Source organism: Dryobates pubescens, chromosome 15 (assembly GCF_014839835.1).
Source record: "Dryobates pubescens isolate bDryPub1 chromosome 15, bDryPub1.pri, whole genome shotgun sequence".
Taxonomy (NCBI): Eukaryota; Metazoa; Chordata; class Aves; order Piciformes; family Picidae; genus Dryobates; species Dryobates pubescens.
Window position 1 is genome coordinate 5,946,654 of NC_071626.1, and position 23,943 is coordinate 5,970,596.

At 44.7% G+C, this 23,943-nt stretch overlaps 1 protein-coding gene across 1 annotated transcript in view; it reads right to left on the reverse strand.

The window, feature by feature from the left end:
• GRIN2B (glutamate ionotropic receptor NMDA type subunit 2B) overlaps positions 1-23,943 on the reverse strand; it is a 214,178-nt gene that overhangs the window by 116,427 nt on the left and 73,808 nt on the right. The window contains exon 3 of the mRNA XM_009902433.2: positions 7,845-8,443. Within this exon, the coding sequence (XP_009900735.2) occupies positions 7,845-8,443 (599 nt within the window). The remainder of the gene's footprint in view (positions 1-7,844; positions 8,444-23,943) is intronic.

Consider the following 23,943-nt stretch of genomic DNA (forward strand, 5'->3'; position numbering starts at 1 on the left):
AATGCTCGTGTTCATTACAGGCTCTAGTGATGAAACTGCTTATGGCTAACCATCGATTCGCAGGTGTGCGCATCAGAAAATAGCCACAGCCTCAACAAGCTGGTCCCTGAAGGAAAGAGGATATTTCTCACCTTCCCTCTGCTGAGCTGCTAAAATGGGTTTTCAAATTCCCTGGGGCACTTTAAAGCCCACAGGACCCCAACCGTGTTTTGTGATCAGGGGAAGATGCCACTGTAGCTGGCGCTAAACCGTAGCCAGAGCCGGGTCTGCGGTGCTGCGCTGCTTCCTTCAGCTCCACCACAGAGGAAGGATTCTGATTCACTTTTCATGAAAAGCAGAAAGAGCCTAGATGCACAAGTTAAAGCATATTGTCACCAACAAGTGAAGTTGCCACGGTATTAGCACTAATTGGACTTGGCTGCAGAGCAGGAGATGTCTCAGAGGGCTGGAAGCAGAACATGGACATTTTCCCATCTGGAAACTGATGGTGCATACCAAAAATACGTTCCCAGCTGGTGGATTTAGAAGGCCTTTATGAAAGGGTCTGTCCTCTAATCAAAAGACAACCCTTGCCAAAAACCCATCACTTCACTTAAACACTCCCATCCTATTTTAAATGCTAAGAGAATGAAAAATCCAGCTGTCCACGCAGAACAAATGCCCCCTTTCCCCCTCTAACAAAGCCTTGTTCTGTAGGACCAAAGCATCCTGTGACACCTGCTGAGGAACAAATATTTTTTCTGTCCCCCCAACATATACTCCCTTGGAGAAGCCAAGGGTCTGCAGTATCCTAACAGTGTGCTAAGCAGGTCTGAGGTCAGACCTTTCCCCGCAAGACAGTTGTGCCTCTCGCTGCCCAACTAGCACTGCTTAAGGGCTGGGCAAAGCAAGGAGGACAGTCAGGCACAGACCACATTCTTCTGCATCAGGCACCCTTAGCAGCCCACCTGTATGGGAGAGGTTTGGGTCAAGAGCTACTCTCAGCATCCACCTTCAGGGGGCAGAAAAAAATGGAATGAAAGGATGCCAACACTGCCTCTGAGCTGTGGTGGCACATGGATCAACCTTCCCCCCACCCACTGCTCACCTCCTGGGCAGGCGGTGTGACTAACCAGCAGCCCCAGGGTTACAAACCTGTCACCTTTCCCCAGCACCAAATAACTACTGAATGTGAATAACAGGGGGCAACACATGCAAGACAGATGAAATGCAACAGGGGATGCGAGGCAGGGAGGGTGAAAAAAGCAAGTAATGGCAGTATGCAGGCAGCAGAGAGCAAGGTGATGAGGGAAAGGGAATGTAGGGAGGCAAAAAGACTCTGATGGAGGCAGAAGGCACAGGCCAACACTGGCCTCCAGCTGCTGCTGGAGCGGTGACAGGAACAAGCAGATTTCAGCAGCAGGGATCTCTAAGCCGTCAGCAGTGGTCACACCACGTGCTGACGGCTAGCACCAGCCTGCCGGCAGCCGGACACAACAACCAGCAGGAACATAACAGGCTGCTAACAAGACACCAGCTTAAAGGTTCCAAAAGGTCAGAAGTTACATGTGCTCCCTCTCCCTCCAAAGTTCTTAAAAGGGCAATTTCTGCATTTGTGGGAACACGCCTTTTACACCCTCTCTCCTGTCCTCCCTGGAGTCAAGAAGCAAGTCCCAGCATCATGCCTCCCACCACTGGAGAAGTACTGGGCTTAAGGGCTGGAACAAGGCTGTCTAGCCAGCTGCCAAGCAGGTAGGTGCCACTCCACAGAAGCCAGAGACCTCAGTGCTGCTTAGTGCTCCTAAGATTAACTCAAAATGAGGTTAATTCATCATCAGGTTAATTCAGCAGTCCTACCAATGGAAAAAAGAGAGACACAAAGGGCCCTTTCTCCATTCCTGCTCTCAATTGCCTCACTGTGCTGTGTGAAGGGATGTGGCTCACTTGACTAGAAGGCAACAGAGACTGGCTCAATGGCAGTGCCTCTAAATGACACATGATGTTCTCTGTGTCAAATATGGCAAGCAATAGCTGCTATGAACAGAGAGGAGAGGGCAAGAGGGTGGGTTGGAAGAGGCCCAGGAAACAATTCTACCTGAGCACTGCCCTTGGCACTGATCTGGGGAAATTATGTCCAGGCTATTATGGGCATGGTGCTGCTCCTGGGTATCAGAGTAGCACAACACCATGAGAGAGACTGCACCTTTCCAGGCACATGTACAGCCCCTGTGGTCCCAAATCTCCAAGGGAGCAATACATTTGTACAGTAGTATTGCAAGTACTTTTGCTGCTCAATGACTCATTGTTCAGCTATATAAACCCCAGCAATTCCTAGTTTCCAAGAGGGGAATGTGGCCATGCAATAGCAGTGTTTGCCCTGGATGTTCCAGGGGAAATAGTGTTCAATCATTCCTCAAGGCCTCTTTTGCATGTCTTAACTGGTTGGCATAGAAAGCTCCAGATGAAAGTTAGCATTTTCCCCCAAGTGGAAGTATCATGTCCAAGCACTGCACCAAGCTAGCTTGCCAGCTGTTTTTGTATTTGAGGAATGGGAGGTGCAGAACTGAACCCAGCTTTGTTCCCCTCTTAATGTATTTCTGTGCAAAGGCAATATAATTCCACATTTGTATTTCCATTCCAAAGCAAATGCTTCACTGCTCTTTTTATTAAAATGAAATCTGGTGTGTGCAGCCTGGTGTTAAATGAGAGACTATTAAAGCCAATCAGTGGGGAACTCATTAGTAACCCAACAACTACAAACTAGTAGTTATGGCCCAGCATTCACAAGCAGCCATGACAACCAGTAGGAAGAACCCAGGGCTCATTGAAGGCTATAACAAAAATACAGCTTCTGTAGCCCAGCTACTGTGAATATCCATACAAAACAACTGAGCTTCTATTCTTCAGATATGTGCCAGAAATCATATTCTTTTCTCATGACTCATCCCTGAATTCCATTCCCAAGAATGCTCCTGTCATTTAGTTATTTCTTCCCATCTCTAAAATGTAATGAGAAGCACCAAGCCCAAGCTCAAGGAAATCTGTCCCATCAATTAAAATAACAAAATAAGCAGAAGGCTGCCTATAAACACATCCACCTCTGCCCACTCACTCCTCAGCAGCCATGGTGAAGGGAGAATAGATGAACTTTACAGAATGTCTAGAAGGTTAGCAACGCTCTTGGAAGGGCCAAGAAGAAAGAACTCCACATCTGAGCATCTCTCCAGAGGAAAAATCTGTTCGAAACTCCTTTTCAGTCTTTGTAATCTTCTCAATCTGGTAGAGTGAGCAGAGAGCACAGCGGTTTGCAGGAAGCCCAGAAGCCCAGCCATTGAGACAACTAGAAACTCATCTGACTGGAATATTCCAAACCAGATTTCTTTCTGGGACAATGAAGGAAAAAATGAACAGGCAATTGTTACTAGCAAAACAAAGAATTAAAGAGTGTAACCGAACTGCAAAACAGCACCTGGATGTTTGGACTCAAAATAATCACCTAAGCCTATTATCAGCATAAATTGAGGTAAACCCTTCACTAGAGGAAAAATTCCTCAAGAATCACTCAAAAAGAAAACTGACAATTCTTGTAGAACAAATCTTCCTTGAAGTATTATTCTGCTCCTAGTCAAGTTGTCTCAGTCATGGGCTCATGCCCATGACAAAGTCTGCAACGTTCAGTGGTCGTGATCATACTTCTGCAGTCCTGGCATAATACAAAAGAGTCAGTTTCAAGACAGACAAGACACAGTTGCTATGAGACCATTATTAACATGGGAAGATGCAGCCCAAACACCTACATTGGCAAGAAATGGCATTTAGATAACGGTCTGTCTTACTTCTTTTTCTTCTTGCAGCCATACTTTGAGGAAAACTTTGCACAAGCACTTGCAAAACCAAACTGGAATGTCAAGGTAAGAAGGGAGAAGGAAAAACTGAAGCTTTCTTTCTAAAGCTGAGAAACATTCAGTTGATTTTCTCCTTAGGAGAAGGAAAAACTAAAGCTTTCTTTCTAAAGCTGAGAAACATTCAGTTGATTTTCTCCTTACACCTTGATCAGCCACCAATTGATTTCTCATCAAGCAAGGCCATTTGATTTTAGCTGCATTCATAACCACTTCATTTTCAGAAAGAAAGCAAAAAAATAAATCTAAGGAATGGTCAAGGTTCAAAGGCAGATCTTGGGAAATGACTAATTCCCAGTCTCAGGGCAGAAAGTGCCCCAGCTGAACCAAGTTACACATTTTTTTCAGTTGGATGTGTCACTCTCCAATGAATGGGGAAAATGGGAAAATTCCTTCATTGCCCTGCCTCCCAGCTATGGATTTGAAGAAAACTGGACCAATTTGGATTAACTTCAGGAGTTTCTGAAACACCAGCTACGTGGTGATATATTACCTGAGGTCGCATACACTTTGCAGTCTCCCTAGATATCAAGCCCACGTACATACATCTCTCTGTTCTGTGTAGGCATGTAGAGGGAGAACTGCAAGATGCAGATGGCTGAATATAGTATTACCAGGTCCAAGGCAGGACTAAAATTAGTTTTCCAGAACCTTCAGTCCAATCCAAAGAAAGCTAGACCATGTCCCAGACATGCAGGGACTGCTGCTTGCTGCCCTCCTGCCTGCTATATACAATGCACAAATGCTGGGCAATCTTAGTAAGTGGAAGGGGAAAGTATGAAGCAGCCAGGTCTGCAGAACCTGTAATACCCCAAATAAACAAAGTATATCAGCAGAGGTTTAAAGCTTAGCACACAGGAAACTCCAGACAGTTCAATGGGACTTAAAGGTACGAACACAAATTACAGCCATTAATCTCTGTAGGTGTTGGTTCAGTGAGGTGATCTCCTATCTTCATATTTCTTCTTTCCACTTCTTCTTCTCCTCTACCCTTCCTTCTGTCCAGATTCCAGGCTAAGGCCAAGCTTGAAGCCATCACATTGCTATTGAAACTTTGGGTTGGTAAAGGCAGTGGATGATTATGGACACCATTAGCTTTTATACATCAAAAGGTGCCCAACAGCAATTTCATTTGAATAGAAAACCAAGCACCTAACTCGCTGAAGTCACAATCTTTAACTACCTCACTCGGAAGTAGGGACAGGGGGAGGTCAGAACCCCAGACAGACAGAGCACAGACCAGTGCTGTTGGAGGAAAATTGAATATTTGCACTCTGGTCACAGGAGCAACTGCAACACAGTGTAATTATTTCTGAGCTAGCTCAGGTGCCTGCAGCAATCTAGGCAGTGGCAGAATAGAGCTTGGCATGGACTAATTGACTCTACATCTCAGCAAGACTGATGCCAGTACCCAAACTAAGCTGGGTATATCTACACATATCTGCAGTCATTCCTGTGAATGCTGTGTACCCAAAGCAGACAATGGAGAAGCATCAGAGAAGCATCATTTGGGCCATGAAGCTAAGACGAAAGCTAACACCTTCAAAATGACAAGAACTGCTTTCATGTAGGGTGCCCAGGCTTGAGGGCATATTTATGCTGCACAGAAGTACTGTCATATTCTGAGACTCAAGATTCATAGAAAGAGTGATTGGTCATTGGAATGGGCTGCCCAGGAAGGTGGTGGAGTCACCATCACTGGAGGTGTTTAGGAAGAGACTGGATGGGGCACTTGGTGCCTTGGTTTAGTTGATTAGAGAGTGTTGGATGATAGGTTGGACTCAATGATCCCAAAGGTCTTTTCCAACCTGGTTAATTCTATTCTATTCTGTGAGCTGGGGACTTCAATGCAAGCAAAGAAGTGCAGTGTAGAGACATTGGGTCCCTGAAACAGCGCAGCTCTATGGGCATCATGTTTTGCACAAGCTAATATGGTGTCAACTGAACCTGTTAGCAGAAGGTCTGCATAACTTTGCATCACCCTTTTTACAAGGAGTCACATGGAAAAGACAAGGGGCAATAGGTACAAGTTACTCCTGGGGAGATGCCAGTTGGAATCCAGAAGAAAGCTTTTCACCACTAGAACAGTTAGACATGAAGAATCTCCCAAGGGAAGTAGTACATTCCCCTACACTGAATGGTTTTAAGACTCAGCTTGACAGGGTGCTGGGCCATCTCACTTAAACTAGACTAACACCCAGAAAGGTTGGAACAGATGATCCCTGTGGTCCCTTCCAACCTGGCATTTTGTGATTGTGAGCACGTGGCAAGTAACAACATTTTATCTTTTAGAGAACTGCTGGAAAGATACATCACAGCTCCTCCTGAAAATCCCTATTCATTTGGAAAGGTCGAGCAACAGCCTGCCTTGGTCCTACATCTGATACCTTTGCATTTATTGAATACATTTTCCCTGCTTAATCATTATATCAAAAAACACACCTTACCCCTAAACCTAACTGGGAAGGAAACTGAAAGCAATGGGCACTTTTGTTTGTTCCAATTGCTTGCAGAAAACAAAAGGAAGAAGAAGCAAAGGCAATAAGACCTGGTAATATGTCAGTGGAATATAGAGACAAAGAGTAAATAGCAGATAGTATTATGTACAATAATGGGTCAAAGGACAGACATTTATTTCGGTTCCCACCTTTCAGGCAAAGGAAAATCTGCTTTCTTGTCTGCCAGTCCCTCTGCCTAGTACAGTTGACAGCAAAGGGTCACAGCATGCAAACCAATCCATTACATTTACTCTGTTCCCTGATTCATCATGACAAATGAACAAAATGCTGAGCACTGTGTGGTCACCTCTCCAGATGGCTACTGCCCGGATTCCCCTTGCCCTGGTACAAAATTTGCCCAAGATTTTTGCATATAAAATACTAGGGAATGACAGCTGAGTAAGTCAGGGGCATCTGGCTAATTGCAGATACCACCTCCCCCAGTTCTTTCCCATGTCTTATTATGTGGGTTGCTTAGCAACACACTGAAACTCCAGCTGGGACAGAAAGGAAGATCTAGCAATCAGAGTGCTGTTCTGGAGCTTGTTCCACCACAGGCTCTCTCTATGACCTTAAGCAGGCATCTTAGCACTGTTTCTTCAGAAAACCTGAATCTGGATCAAAAGATGATGTTTATTCAAACAGGTTTTCCCTGTTTTTAAATGCTCTTTTCCATTTAGAAACAACTGGCAGTTCTGATGGAGGGGCCTAGGCTCCCTGCGTAATGTGCTCTAGAGAGAATGGAACCCAGATCACACAGCAGACAATGGCCAACAAGATGCCAATGAGCAGGGAGATAGCACAAACAGTCTTTTTTGAGCTAAACTGAATTCTTAAGAGACCTAAGGCTTCAAGTGTAAAGCAAAAGCTGAACAGAGCTCTTGACTAACTTTCTCTGCATCTCTTAGTTCTGTACATATCTTTGCATTTCCTTCTCTTTTGTAATTCAGAGCTAATGGACAGCAGGACACAGGGCTCAGACAAAAGGTGCAATGACACTATTCCAAGTGCATTAAACAACCATCCCCTATAAGGGACACCTGTTCCCACACTGCTGATGCCTGGAATAGAACCTGAAGCCTTCTAGATTTCAATACAAAAATCTTGCAGTAATAACCCACCTGGGAGTTACAGACCCATTCATACAAAGACTCTCCAAGAAGTTCAGTGCTGTTACAAGAGTAAAAGTTTGTGCATGGAGGGGCAATCCTGCATTTTCAGACTATGCCTTCGCTGTTCCTTTGACTCTTGCTGGCTGCCCCCTGTGTTGTGTGGGGGCTAACAGGGTGACAGTACTGCCACTCATGACGAACAGTAACAGCTCCCACCTGCAGCATGCTTGCCCTTGCCCAGATTCTGGCCAACATTGCCCAATGCCCCAAAGTGTCACATGACCCAGAAGAATTATTTTGGCCTCAGAACTCCTCTGTGACCCCTCTTTCATAAGGCTAGTCCCTTCCCTTACCTGTTGAGCATGTTGGACTGGTAAATCCTTTTCTCCTGGGTGTTGTAACAGCTGCTCTTGGGTTCAGGGATGAAGCTGTGTTCAGACAGCATATCAGAAGCAGCCGTGGTGATTATGGCTATTCCATCCCTCACTCTGGCAGGAAGACCATAGTCCCATTCATCATATGAGACAGAGATGAGCCCGGTGGGGAACTCGGATGGCACTGTGTCTGTATCCCCTGCCACCAGGCTGGGCACGATCCACGTGTAACCATAGCCTGTCAGACCCACAGAGTTGGCCACCTCAAAAATGTAGGTGGCCTCTTCCTTTGTGCAGTAGAGGAGGATAACAGGGCTTTGGAGCTTCTTGAGCTGGTTCTGGATCTTTGAGTCCCCATCGTCCAAGGACATGTCCAACAGAAGGACCTCCTCCAGTTCCCAACCCACAAAACTGTGCTCAATGGTACTCCGGATCTTGTTCACAAAGTCCTGGTAACCAGGGAAATAAGTAGTGACAATGGAGAAGATGTACCAGTCATATTCTTCCATTATGTTGAGCATGACAGAGGCTTGCTGTTCTATTGATGGGCCAAACTGGAAGAACATGGATGACTCATCCTACAACAAGAAGTCAAAGAGAGGGAAAAAAAACACAAGAATAGGTCAAAGAAAATAAACAGCATTCCTAGTCAACCCGTTAAGCATGGAGCGGGAAAGCACACAGTCAGAATCTTACACTTCATGTCCTGGCCAGAGCTGAAGAATTCTTAACTTTAAAAAATTTAAGTGAAGCAGTGGGTAGGAAGTAAAAACCTTTTTATGACCAGCTGTTCTTCCTTTAGTTTTAAAGGCAGGTTGCCAAAATTACTTAAACGTCTCAAACATTAGGCATGATTCTAACCGACAGGGAACAAGTGGTACACAAGTTGAGGCCAGCAAAAAAGAAAATATACACAAAATATTTCATGGCTGTAAAAATTACTAGCTAAGATAATCAAGAAATCATCCCAACTTTATGTGTAGTATAAACAGGATTCACAACAGCTTTGGTTTTGATTCAGTTTGGGACCGTCAATCTAGTCCGAGTATCCAGGCCGGAGGACAGCTAGAGTAGGCAAAAATCATTGAACACAAATAGCTCTGAGGGACTCGACTGCAAGCTCTTCTCAAAGCAAGCAGTAGCACAGAATGCTACAGCTGTGAAGGCTCAGTCCCAGAACATCATAAAACACGTTAAAATGGAAAAACAAAATTCTAAATTATCATGGGGTTTTGGTCACACTGTTTGAGAGACATGGCAGCTCAGTATTTCTCTTGGTATTGCTTTCATATCCTCCTTGGTTTGTCCTTGCAAAAATCAGAATTCATACCATTTTACAACCTCCAAAACTCAAGGGGAGTTCTGCACAGATTTCAGCTCTGCGATGGTATAATGCAAGGCTTTTTCATCTCAGGCTTTCACGAGATACCAGGCTTTCAATTTGTGACAGACCCAGCGAATCCAAATCCCAACTTTTGCCAAAGTTATGATGGAAAGAAATGGAGAAAACACTTCCCAGTATGCTTTCTATGGATTGATCTTCTACCTTTTAAAATCAGCCACAAACTCTTGAACTTGTCCACATGTGACAGTTTGAGGCTGTGCCTTTAAGGAAGGGGCACTCTGGCTAAAAGGGCAACAAGGCTGGGGAGAGGCTTGAGCACAAGCCCTGTGAAGAGAGGCTGAGGGAGCTGGGATTGTTTAACCTGGAGAAGAGGAGGCTCAGGGGAGACCTTATTGCTGTCTACAACTACCTGAAGGGAGGTTGTAGCCAGGAGGGGGTTGGTCTCTTCTCCCAGGCAACCAGCACCAGAACAAGAGGACACAGTCTCAAGCTGTGCCAGGGAAGTTTAGGCTCAAAATGAGGAGAAAGTTCTTCACTGAGAGAGTCATTAGCAATTGGAATGTGCTGCCCAGGGAGGTGGTGGAGTCACCATCTCCGGAGGTGTTCAAGAGGGGATTGGACGTGGCACTTGGTACCGTGGTTTAGTAGTCATGAGGTTTTGGGTGACAGGTTGGACTTGATGATCTTTGAGGTCTCTTTCAACCTTATCAATTCTATGGTTCTATGATTCTAAACTCCCACTGACTTGGGTATAGTAGGATTGCATCACAAACAAGCAAACAAACAAAGGCAGAATTAAATGATAACTCTCTGCAGAGATTCCCATTATAATAAGGAAGTTCTCCAAATCAAATAATCACTTTTGGAAATAAGATAGCAGCTCTGCCTTCTCTCAATGAGCTAGAAGAGCTGAACCAGAGAACCAAAAGGAGATAGTCAGCAGGTTTACAGCTGGGAAACTTCAGTGTGCAAACACCTGAAGATATTCACATTTAGAACACATCTCTAACAAATTCACTCTGCCACAGTCTGGCAAGTAAAGCTGCTTTTCAGGAGGGATTCCAGTTAATCATCCATCCATCCCTTCCTCCCTCCATGCATCCCTCCCTCCCTATTTTCCACATTGGTTTGATTACCTGTAGAAACCCTTTTAATTGACAAAATATGCCATAGCATGGCAAATCCAGAAAACAAACTCTGATCCTGCACCCAGCATGAAGCTGGTTTTGTTTTAGTTTCCTAAACCCCCTATGGGTCACTCCCTATACAGAGGAGTCCTTTCTCACAGATCCCTATGCCTCTCTTCCGAGGTTTGGTGATTAAACTCTGTGCACTTCCTCCGCACAGCTCACCACCCACTTGTGAAATTACTGTTGGGGATTTTGTTTGCTCACTGGAAAAATGAATGCACAAGAAAAGAAAAATTAAAAAAGCAAAGGGGAAAGGGAGGACCAAAAAGCAAAGGGGAAAGGGAGGACCAAAAAGCAAAGGGGAAAGGGAGAAAGTTAAACAGGAAAAAGAAAAAATAGAAAAAAGTAAAATAAGAAAAAAAAAGAAACAATAGAATAAGATAAAAAGAAGAAAGAGGAGGGAAAAAAAAAGAAAAAGAAAACAGCAACCAATTGGAGACTAATGAAAAAAAGCAAGGAGCCACACAGGAGCCTCTCAATCTGTGGCAAACATCATAGTTTCTACCACTGAAATTCATCCCCTTCTCCCAGAATTGTGCTCAGAAACAGAACTTACTCCTTCAAAAAAGAGATACTTCCTTTTCTTTCAGGCTTAAGGAAAAAAAAATCCAGAAAGCCAGAAGAAAGACTACATGATTGTCACAGCACCTGTCAGAGTTTGAAGACAGCCTGAACAGGCAGCTCCAATACCTATCATTACACTGTGCCTTTGAAAGCCACTCGTACCAAACTGAATGCTAGTGTGAAGACTCAGCCTTAGCCTTACAGGAAAAGGCAAGACAGCTACACTGATTTGTAGCATTCATTTTGATATTAAATTCACCAAAAGTTTTTCTATGCTTACCTATAAGAACCTCTGCACTGACTGCAGATTTCCAGTTTCTAGCTGAGAGTCCAAAGCCTTTTGAATTTTGGGAACATCTGACCACACAAACAAGGGTATAGCTCCACTGTTGAAGGGAATTCCACCACAAAGGGAAGAGATCGTGATTCCTTGCTAACCAGAATGCATCAGAACATCAAAAATCAATACACCAAATCCATAGCTTTATCACAACTCTCATGGGTTGAGTTGAATCTGCTGATATTCAATACCATGCTGCCATCATGCCAGCTTCAAAATGAAAGTGCTGGCTGGAGCAAAGGGCCCTAGGGCTTGAAGTTTAGACGGTAACATGAGAAGCTTCCTGTTCTGGTTGCTGCTTCTGGTTTGTGGGGTTTGGAGTGCTGGTCTTTTCCACTGGGCTGGCTTCTGCTGCTGCTTCTGCATGGTGCTGCACTTTTCTGCAAATAGGCTAAGGTAATTGTGCATTGTATCACTTCCATTAAAACTCTTTATCTCAACCCAGAGGGATTTTGTGTGTGTGTTACTTTACCTCCCAGTTGTGTGGGGAGAGAGGGGGGCTTATGAGAGCAGGCTGTGTTAAACCAGGACAACAACCCAGCTAAACAACTCCTCTCCACCAAGACATGTAAGGACCCCTCCTTAAATCAAACTGTTGAGTAACTGCTTGCATTTTTATTACAGAAGCAGCAAAAAGAGGTAACTTCTATTCAAACTGAGAACATTTAGGAGGTGTGAGCCAGTCTAGCTTTTGGCTTGCCAAGATGTCTCTTGGCACTTAAATCACCCCAATACTTGGGCTAGCCAAATTATTTTCATTCCCTAACCAACTCAGCACTCTGAAAAGAGAGGGGTGAGGGAGGAAGAACAGTCACAGTGTAGAAGAAAGTGTCCCTCTCATAATAAATCAGGAGAATAGCTGATAGAGTTGGATGGGAATCTCAGTAAGGACCTTTTGGGGCACAAAAAGCAAACGAAGAAGTATACCTGAGAGCCACAGTTTCCTTCCTCTCCTTATTTTCTAACACACCTGATGGTAGGTCAGGCAGAAGGAGAGGGACCTAAACTGACAGAACCACAAGGCTATCAGATCAGGAATTTGACCCAACTGTGGTGTTCCAGTGAAAGGCTTTTAATTAGAGATAAGTAGGGGGAGGTATCATTTTTACACATATCTACCCCATAAAATATTATTTCTGTATTTCAATCTAAACCTAAAAAGAAATATTTTACCACTCCAGAGCATTTTACAGAGCATTACAAGCTCCTATTTTTCTTCTGCAGAAATGTCATGAACCCCACCTCCCTTTTTCACCCTGGAACAGTCAAAACATGGTTCAGCACTGCCAGTGGGAGATTTAAGTTTGGGATAAGGATAGGCTGAGTTCAAAGCAGAAGCAGCCCCACACGCTACACATCATCCATGTGAAATACAATCCCCTGGCTAAAGGAAACCGCTTGTTTTTCTCCTACAGCCCTTTCATCTGCGAGCCCAGGCTTCTCGTAGCAAACCACTGAAAGAGACAGAAAGATGCTGCAGGGTCTCCCCCACTCGGTTTGAAAGAGTAGAAGCTCTACTACGGGCTCTTAATACCTCCAGAGATCCTAATACTCCTCCTGCGCTGTAACCCTGCAAGGTCAGGAATCGGTAGTTTGCTGTGCTGAGCTGGAGCCCATCAATTGCCACAGCACCACTCCCCAGCTGACAGATGGCTTCCCACAGAAAATCTGCTCGGAGTTTGCTGCTGCTGGGACAAGAATGGCTTCCTCCTCCTGCAGCCCCTCAGATAAGGAGGCTGGATTGCACATGGTGAAGGTTTCAATAAATACAAGCACTCACCATGAAGCCTTCCTTTGGAGACTCATGGCTGGTTCCTAGGTGGAAGGAAGAGGATGTGGGGAGATGGCACAAGGTTTAGAGAGCAGCCATGTATCATTGCCACCAACTCTTGGTTGCCCAGGGCCTTCACTTCCTCAAAAGCAGGGCTAAGGTCTGATCCTCCCACACTGGATGCAGGACCCTAGTGAGGCTGCAGGTTACTCCTCCAAGAGCCCTCCTGCAGCTGCACCAGTTGAAACCACAATCACTGCCATTTAACGAACCATTTACCTCAGATGTGGCAGGAGAAGTCCCCAGGGTGCTTTTCTCACAAGTTCCTTCCTAACAGCCTCTCTGGATTCCCCAGGCAAGCAAAAGCAATTACTACCTTACAAACAACATCTTACTACCCAAAACAAAACTGTTTCCTCGTGTGGAGCAGATTGAAGAACACCCCTAAAGCAGAGGACCACGGGAGCTTCAGAACTTACTGCAGTGGGAGAGTCGTCTCAAAGAACTAGAGATCATTCCACCATGCCATCATGTGGAGTGAGAAGATTGGCATGGTAACGATTCCTCTGTGCATCTCACCTGAGTGAATCCTGGTTCTGTGCACCATCCTGCCATTTCTGGGCCCTGAACAGGATTTCTGCTACCAGTGGCAAATTTCTTTAGCTCCAGTCCAAGTGCCAGGCCCTGCCAGGGCCATGTATGTCAAATCATGCACAAGGAATTTGAGTGAGGAGCAAGTCAAGAGCATGTGTTGTTTTCAAGAGTTGGGGAAATAAACCATGCTTTTGCAAAATGCCCTAGGCTGCTGTCTCCACATGGGTGCAGGAGAAATACAATTTGTGCTGTGCTGGGAATAGCCCTTTTTTATTAGGCCTTTGGGAACATCAATATTTCTAACCCCATTTGCTGGTGCATTAAGATTCCCGTGCAGCCTTAACCTAAAAACTGAGGTCTGCCCTTCCCTTCCTTCCTGGTTTGCAAAAAGGATCCTGTGAGACCTTCTATTGTCTTAAACAATGTGTGGAGATACCAGACCTGAATACACAAGGCAATGGCTTTTGATGGCCCTCAGTGGCTCTCAACTATTTCCTCTCTGGAGCTACCGGCCAGAACTGTAGATGGTTTAACAATGGGAAGAGAACTTCTGCATTGGTGGAATTCTGTCTTTTCCTTGCTCTAAACCATTGCAGCTGGGTCTTGGAAAGGCCCGTGGCAGGCATTACACTGGAGGAGCCTTGTGCAAATCAGCAGGGGCTCCCCTGGTGAATTGGGAAGGGCACCCCATGCCTGAAGGGACTGAAACCTCCTGGGCTCACATTGTTGCATCTGCCACAGAGGCTCCTGCTGCATGTACATCTGCCGCCAAAGAACTTGGATCCAAGGGTGGATCCAGTTTCTCTGTGACTTACCTCCCTCCCTCCCTCCCTCTCTCTCTTGTCTCCTTTTTCGTCCTGTTTCCCTCTCCTCTTGTCTAACCACACGTCTTTAAGATGCAAGTGACCAAGAGCTTTCTCATCAGGCTCCTCGGATCCCATAAACAGAGCTCATCAGCCCTTTGAAGTCCATTCACCTTAACACACTCCAAGAGAATTTTTTAATCTAGCATGACCTCCCCACTACCCAGGGTTGGGTTGGGAAATTAGGTCATCATAGAATTCTCTAAGATCCTAATGACTCAGGCCACTATCACTTCTCAAAGCCCTCTTCTCATTTTCCCGATTTAGAAGAAAAGCTGTTCACGTGTCTTTAGCGCAGACTTGATTTGCCAAATTCCTCTGTGACCTGCAGACAAAGCACACAGAGCTGCCTCTTGTTTAGTGTTCAGCCCTGCCTACCACATATTTTGTGGAGACAAAATGGAGTGAGCAAGCACCAGAGAACTTCTGGGAAAACACAGACCTTAATTTCCCTTCCTGTGCTTTGCTTTTCTTCAGAACTGAGCCACCACTGCGTACCTATTTGTCACAGTCCTGGTGGGATACCTGATTCAGTGGGAGTTTTATTGTTCGTGATGGAAAATGCCACAACAGTTCAAAGACTTATAATTAAATTTTCTGTATTTCTGAGTCCCATTTGTTATAACAGATTTGACAGGAAATCAGGATCTTTGTTGCTTAAGTGTTTATTTACTCGTAGTTATTCTTACCACAAATGCATCACTGCCTCAGGCAAGCCTGCAGTCAGGATCTTCTGCCTGTTTATATTTTCCCCCCACATGTAATTTTTTTGTTCAGTTTCCAGTGACCCAATACAACAAAACTCTCTAGCATTATGTGCTGCTTCATCCTGTGCAAGTCCTTTCCTTGGGTGCTTGCAGCAGAAACTATGAGAGCACAGTGATACCAGAGCCATGGCACAACATTCCTGTGGTGGAATTAGCATCTAGAAGAGCATCCCTGTGTCTCTCACTCACATACTTGTTCACATTTCCATAAATTCACAGCATAACCTATTCAAACTAAGGTTGGACTACATCAATACCTCTCTGCCTAATCAATACTAGCTAGTAGAATTTAAAACATTTCTTGTCTTATTGGAACTGGTTCCCTACGATATTACCCGTTTTGGCTTGCACAGCAGATGGAGCAGATGACCTCTCCTTCAATCCTTCCCCAGTGCTCTGATTCACTGAGGAGTGGATCATGCTTGGTGAAAATCCTCAGAGCTGCCCTGGGAACGTGCCATCAGTGGGAAGTTCAAATTTGTAAGGTGCAGAAGCGTGGTTTATATAACCATGGCATTTATTAGTTCCCTCCCTTGTTCTCATCATAACTACTGAACATTGCTGGTATTACTTGACAGAAGGATACAGAGCTCAGAGAAGTGATTACAGAAACTAGTGAATAAGTGAAAGGGAAAAACCCAGTTCAGAGACCCTACTGATGGAAAGGTGGGTAGGACACCCTGTGATAAATTAGTGGAGGGCTGTAAGACCCCTCTCTTTCAGGAGTGCATGTTGCTGTCTTTCTCCCTACTAGGCAGGGCATACAAGTGACCAAGAAACAAGGTACAGCCTTAGCAATCAAGAGAATGATTGTTCACTCTCTAAGTCTTCTCTGGAAGCCACAATCCTTGGTGACTATTGAGAATAACTGCATTATGAAGTCTATAGAGTTGCTGGAGCTGCTCACTTTTGTTACCCTGGTAAATGGTAACAAATGTACCAAGACTCACAATGACATTACCTATACACATAAGTTATACACAGAAGACCCCAGTCGTGGCTTGGGCACTGATCTCTCTGTAGCAGCAGAAACATCTGCTGCAGAGCCCTGGCACACAGGCAACTGTGTAAGTGCTCCAGCATCAAGGAATTCCTGAGAGCTGCAATAAAAAGGTCTCTGATTAAAGATGACTCAAGGGCTGAGAAAAGCTGATTTCCACTTTCCATTTAAGGGTCTACAGAAATCATTCGTTCTAAGCATTTTCTAACAGAGGAAGACAGAAGACACCCTAAATTCTGTCATCTTAATTTTGGGAGTGTTTCACTCCACACCACATGAAATTAATAAAAAAAAAAAAAAAAAAAAAAGATGAAAGAGTCCAAAAGTTGTTTGGCTAAGGAGAGTGCACCATTTGTGAATTTTATACATAGCTGCTGGCCAGAGCAGGCTAGTTGATGATGTTATGCTATACCAGCTTCTCAGAGCATCACATATGGATGCCAGCAGTTTTTCATGAAGGGGAAAAGGCAATCTGCAAGCTGCCAGGACAAACAATTTTCACACCAGGCTTGCTGCATTTCCATTTTCACCTCTGTATGTGTGTGTTTCCTTCTTTGATGAGCTTACATGGATGGAGTAAACCACTGGTCACTCTGGGCAGATTCTGCCTACCAGGCTGGCAGGCTGGACAGTGCAGGCCTGTCCGAACTCAGACAAGCCCACTAGGAAAGCTAGATAGCCTGACATTGCCAGCCCAAGACAGCTAGAGGAAAGTCAAACTGCACCATTACTCATCCATCCAATTACATCATCGTGTTTGCCTGGGTCTTCTTTTCTGGCTGTCTTACCCTCCAGACTAAGGACTAAATTTTGCCTGCTAGCTGAATGAGGTGTCATTGATATAGCCATATTAATCAATAGCAGCCATAAAACTATCCAGCACTCTTTTAAAAGTCCTGTTACAGTATTTGGCAAGATGTCATTGAATAAATTTCTCAAATCAGCTATCCAGGGTGAAATACTAATTCTTTTTATAAATTCTAAATTAACTGCCCTTCCATTTCATCAAGTATGCCTTTGGTCTCTTAGTATGAGAAAACCTTATTATGAGACAAGTCTTCAAATGTTCACAGAGTCTATTTAGATAAGCCCTAGAAGTTCAGCATTGCATCCAATGTCCTCTGAGCCTTTCAGGAGCTGAAGGTCTTTTGCCATTGTCCAGCTGTGGACAAGTCAATGTGTCTGTAAGGGCCTCCATTCCCCTTCTGTCTCACAAAGTAGGGATACTTCCTTTCAAATTCTGCATTGCTTAGGCATTAACCTCCTGTGGGCATGGCTGTTGCTCTTAACACATGGCACCTGCAGTCCTGATCATGCCAAGGTCTACACAGCCTTTGTGGACAGAGTGAGGTTGACTGTGCCCATGCTCTGAGCTCGCTGGACCACAGCTGAAGCAAAGCAGTCAATTTAAAGTAATGTACCAGGGTTTAATCTTTTCCTAGAGGCTGGCCTCATTAACCAGTTTAGACAATTTTCAATGCATTGATGAAGCTTACATACCTTTTGGGTCAGAGCTGGCCTGCCTCGGAGTGCAAGTGGGTGAGAAGCTGGAGGCAAACCCTGTGTAGATGTGCCCTCTACTTTCCTTAAGGCAAGGAGCAGTAAAAGGCTTCAGCCTCCTCTCTTCTTCCCAGCAGGAAATAAGCAAAGCTTTTACTCAGAAGCAAAATCTCAAAAAAACCCACCCACAAACCTTACTTAAAATGGGAGAGCTCTCTAGCAAGGGGACAAACCCAAAGGGCTGAAATCTGACATGATTGCACAGACTCCAGATTTTTCACTGTCCCATACCTGGCTGCCTCTTCTCTAGGAGGGTCAAAATTGATGCTTGGTCCAGTTCACCAGCAAAGTTTCCTGGCAACCACACACAAGCAATGCAGCCATGGCTATAAGCTCCTTGCAAGAGCTTTAGCCCATTGCTCCCTGCAGCTCTGTGTGGGGCACAGCAGAGGCTCTGATAGCTGGAGCTGGCTGTCACTGGCTTCACCCCAAAGCAGTGTTCATTCCCCAGCAGCCTGCTAGAACTTCAGAGATGCTCAAGAAGAGGAGCAGGGCTGATGGATCACCCACTTGGACCTTGTGTCAGGTTAGTAGGAGCAGGCAGGAGTCAGGTCAAGATTTCTCCTCAGCATGCCCACCTAGGCCTCCTTCTCCAGGGCTGGCTCCTGACTGCCTTGGTGATCCTTGGTGCTGCTTTGTTATGTGCTATGAAAGGAAGTGCAGAACACGTGCTGTCTTCCTTGCTTCCCTGTATTCACACTGCTCATTCAGTCCCACAAGAACTGCTAGCCTAGGTCACTGGCTTCCTGCCAGGAAAGGGCCACAAAAATCAGAAAGAATTCTCCTAAGCCTAGGAGTAAGCATTCAACCATTTCATACTCAGCTTCCTGACAACATGAGGATCCAACACAACTCATCTGCACCCTCCAAATCAGATCCTGTCATTATGGCAAGGAGGTGTTGCTTGCTCGAAATACTCCTCTTGCCCACCCTAAGCTCTTCCAAACCTGACTCACCCCAGCTTGCTCCAACCTGTGTGTTCCAGCTGGGACAGGAGCAACGTCAAACCTTTGCTTTGCATCAGGCAAGGATGAAGCTGTGTGTGGTACATTTTAAGAGGGATTTTGCCACCTCCCTTATGCTGCCATGACAGTATGAAAGAGCCTGGGCATAAACTAAACAGCACCCTGGTCCAGTTTGCTTTGACATGCTGCTGGCAAACAGCTGTCTCATTAGCACATAACATGTATGTCTGCAACAGACAACAGAAGGCAGAGAAACCATGAGCTGGCCCTAAGGTATTCATATGTTAGTACTGTTTGGAAGCTCCAGCTCAGGTCCAGTAGAGCTGTCATGTCAGGAGAATGAACTAGTTAAAATCCTGGCCTGCATTGCCATGGTGACACTCCTCCTGGTATCAAACTCTCTAAGCCTAAGGAGAAGAACTAAGAGGTAGATTCCTTAACCATTGGACCTGCACTCTGGATTCAGCCCCTGCTTTGGAAAGTGACTGTATCGCTGTGTGACAAGAGTCCTTGGCTGGAGCAATGAATAAGGATTTCAATATGCAGCTACATCTGTCATGCTTGAAGGCCTGATCCCCATCAGCTGGCTTTGGCCAGAGCTGGTTATCTCTCATGCTCCAGGATGGATGAAAGCATGGGAGCAGGGAAGGGGAAGCTATTAGCTCCCCTGGTTTGTCCAGAGGGTTTCTTGAACTGCTTATCAATTGTAAATACCTGTAAATATGGTTAATATTGTATATTTTGTACAATATTAATTGCATTTCATTGTAGATTGTAGTTTTGCTTGTAAATACAGCTTCATTTGCTTCCAGCTGAGCTTGTCTGGCAATTTAATGGGGGGGGGGGAGAGGGAGGCAGTGGGGCAGGAATTTTCAACTCACCACACAATACCTATATTCTTCCTAGCCAGCTCTCCTTCCTTATCAACCAGTGAGCAGTGCTTCTGTTGGAAAGCTGTGGTCATGCCTGTCTTGCTCATCTAATTGATTCACAAAGTTTTAAACTATTATTGATTCTCCTCTTCCCCACTGTGGAGACTCTGAGACAAATAAAGCTCATGGAGTTATTTACACAGATATTAGAAAGGAAAGAAGCTCCCTCCTCAAATGTTCTTCTTGAGCTCCCATCTATTAAGTCTCAGAAACACAACAGGAAGTTTCCTGCAGCTTTGCAGACTAAAAGACTCACAATTGTATGAAGTCCCCTGCACCTACACATGCCCATCCAAATGTTTGCAGGATGTTCTGCCAAATCCACACCTGCTAAATTATTGCTTACTATTATTTTGTATTGGGATCGTAGCTCTTTAGATCCTTTTATTTGCTCTGATTATTAGCAGTCATTTGCCATACCCCTTGCTGCTATCAGACTGAGGCGGAAATTGTGTCGAGCCTTCTATTCAAGGAAAAGCCATTTCTGAACTCAAATGAATTGCAAGTTGCTTTTATTAAAGGACTGGACCATAGGAGCCTTGCAGAGCTAGAGCTCGCAATATCCTCACAGTTCCAGAAACAATCCACATTCATGGTTGCTACAGTCATTGGTGTTGCAGGGTCCATTATATCCCTCTCCATTATCTAAGCACGTGAGCATTTACACTCCTCAAAGTTTGGCAAACAGGATTGGGGAAAAGGAATCAGGCCATCTGACTTTGCAGCAAGGGTGTTATGAGTTGCATTTATGTGCTTCTTTTTTTTGGGGGGTGGAGGGAGAGGGGCAATGGAAGGCAACAAGCCCTTTTCTCCTCAGCTTGACTTTGTGCCAGCACACGTAATCAAATTCCCTGCTTTTTCTATACTTACCTGCACATTAACTGCCACATATATATTCAATATGCCCTTGACATAACTTAAAAGCAGCAGCATAATAAATAAGATTATCTTTTTGTACTCACATTCAATTTTTTCTATCTATATTAGGCTTTGTACTTCTTTAAGCAAAACCCAAGCCTGGGACTGAACTGCCATATCTCTTTCAAGATCATGCACGCACACGAGGCACTGAGATTTCTGTCAAGGATTGGCACAGCAGAGAAAGGGATTGATGGAGCAGCAAAAGAATTTGCCTCTGCTGGCCATTAATAATAAGAGTAACAAAAGCATCTGAAAAAAAAAATAAAAATAAAAGCCAGGGTGAGGCTTGTAAGGTATAGAAATAGCTCTTTGCCTGACTCAAAGGCAAAGCTGATGCATCTTGTTTTCCTGCATCTCCCATTGTCAATCCTCTTTCTTAACCACACGCTCCGGCACAACGGGGGAGTGGGGAAGTAGATGGAAGCATCAGCAGGAGCTGCAGTAAGCCAACAGAAACAAGCTATTCACTCTGAGCATTGCCTGGCCAGGGCCAATGACAAAAGATGACCAAATGAAAATATGAGAGGGCAAAGAAAAAAGTCATGTCCAGGACTGTACCTCCTGCAAGGGAAAAAGCCATTGGTGACGCTTTGCCATTCCCTTCCACTTTGTATCACTCTGTCGTATTATTTCCTGTCTTCCCGTACATAGCTGCCTCCAAGTTCTTCAGTGCATACAGGTGTATATATATATAAACACATACAAGCAGGGTGGCTCAGGATAGGCAAAGTGGCTCATCTCCAATATGCCAGTTCCACTCCAACTCAGGCTGGCAGCACCCGAAGTGGATTAGCATCTGACAATGATCCCTGTGAAATGAGGTGATGGTGCAGTCCAGCCTTACTGAAGATTAGTGTCTACATCACCACACATGCGTTCAGAGCTAATTAAGCCTCTGGTTAGCGCTCTCAGAAAGATGCCAAGGATTACACAGGCTGTTTCACTACACAGCCCTGGCCACAACCCAGAGCAAGAGTGTTTGCATACTTTCAAACTGTGGGTGAAAGCATTTGAGACCTAGTTTTAACAGACTTTATTCTTCCTGATGAAGTACAGCCCTTCAGGACTCATCTTTCATGGAGGCAAGTAGTCATCTAACTAACATACACCAAAAAGATCTGAGTTTAAAGGAAAAGCAACAACAAAACCCAACCAACCAAACAAATAAAACCCAAACAAAACCATAAAAAGAAACATCCCAACAAACCTGTCTTTTTCTCAGGGAGGTCAGAAGAAGGAATACTTGTGGGAAAGCAATAGCCACACAAAGGTTTATTTCAGGGTGCAGCTGAGCAATTCTTGAAGCTGAGACTATGTCATCACTCTGATCATCTAGCTTCTTTTATTTTTCATTTTTTTGATAGTAGGAAGAAGTGCCCTTTCTTCTTTTCATGCCAAACCTCTGAATACCTGCCTCCTGAGAAGTACTGAACTGAAAAACCTTTTCTTCAAGTCTGGTGACTAGTGCAAGAAGCTCGACCTTTTCATTATCTCACTGGATGCAGGATGTGTACACTCCTACACTACCTATCTGTCTGCACTGCGTAGAGCCCTGCAGCACTCGCTGGGCACATTTTATCTCAGACAAGGTTCTCCTCTGTGCTAAGAGCAGAAGAAACAGAGTTTAAGGACTATGTACGTTCATCATCTTGGCATTGGTGCTCTTCAAGGCATGAAACTTGGCAGAGTGGGCATGCTTGGTGAATGAAGTGCGCTGCTTGGCAGATCTTAACCCAGTGCTCTACAGCTCATTCAGTGTCCAGCTGCTCTAGCCATGTTACCCAGAAATTTCCAAGGCCTAGTAGTAGATCTCTTTCACTCATCAAGCTAATCCCACTAACTTCAATTTCATACCTCATTTCTAGGTGAAACTGATCATATGGTCAGGCTCCTTGTGCATTCAGCATAGGCTATGGACACAACCTCTCTATTCATCAGTGGGTAAACAAGGCCTTTACAAATATCCCTCGGTGGCCTTCCTTCCCATGGAATCTCTCTCTAGTATATCCAAGGAAGGGAAAGCATGCAACATTGTTATACATTCATATGTTTAAAAATATATATAGTCCATGCATACATAAAGAGCTGAGGATGCTAAACCTTTTTTTACAGGGAGCTTTCTGAAGGCCATGAGTTCCTCTTCAGCTGTCTGCTGTGGGGGACTTGGCACAGTCTGTTGATAATTGCCCTATATCATTGCTTTGTAAAAAAGGAAATTGTTGGGACCCCAGAAGATTTTCACTTCACTCCATAAGCACTTTGTTTCAGCAAAGACTAATCATACAAGCCCTTCTGGTGTTGGACACAACCCTTTTCAGAGCTCTTCCAAGCAGGGCTGTTTAATTTACCCCCCACAACCATTAGGAGGTTGTAGTGAGGCCAGTGTTGGCCTCTTCTCAAAAGTAACTAATGACAGGACAAGAAGTAATAGCCTCAAGCTGCACCAGGAGATGTTTTGGTAGATGTTAGGAAGAATTTCTCTACTGAGAGAGTGGTGGGACATTGGAACAAGCTGCCCAGGGAAGTGGGGGAGTCACGATCTCCAGAGGTGTTAAAAAATTTAGTAGATATGGCACTTCAGGACATGCTCTAGTGGGCATGTAGGTGTCAGGTAGAAGGTTGGACTTGATCTTGGAGGACTTTTCCAACCATAATGATTCTATGATTATTGCACAAGGTCTGTTGCATGTCCCACTTCAACAGAGGAAGCCCTCAGTCCTCTGGGCACACTGACAGCAATGGTTTAACAGGTTGCAGCAATGCTGCCCAGTAGTTTACAGTCTAAACTGAAGACTTACTAAACAGCATTTCAGATGGAAGCAGCAGGAACACTTTAAGCAAGCTGGTCATAAACCTTCTTTCTGGGATGTGACCAGTAGACATAAACTGGTAAAGTGGTCCCATTCCCAGTGAGTCTTGATAGTGGACTGTAAGTGGGCAACTTCTTCCATCCTACAGCTTACATCAAACCAAATCATCCAACAGTATCTTGCAATCTTTATAGATTCCAAAGGAAGATTACTGCCTCTTGAAGTGCCAAGAGTTTTTGCTACAGCTTCTAGGCTTTCCTGAAGTGCTTCACTCCAGGTGTTGAATGGGCTAGGTATTACAACTGAGAGGATTTTCATTTAGCAATTTTTTCTTCTCAGCTGATGTACTCAGTGCAGAAGGGAAATAATGAGATCTCTTTGCTCACCCATATCTGCATAAGCTTGTTTTAAACACATTGCTTCAACTTCCCAACAACAGCCTCCTCACATCTCCAT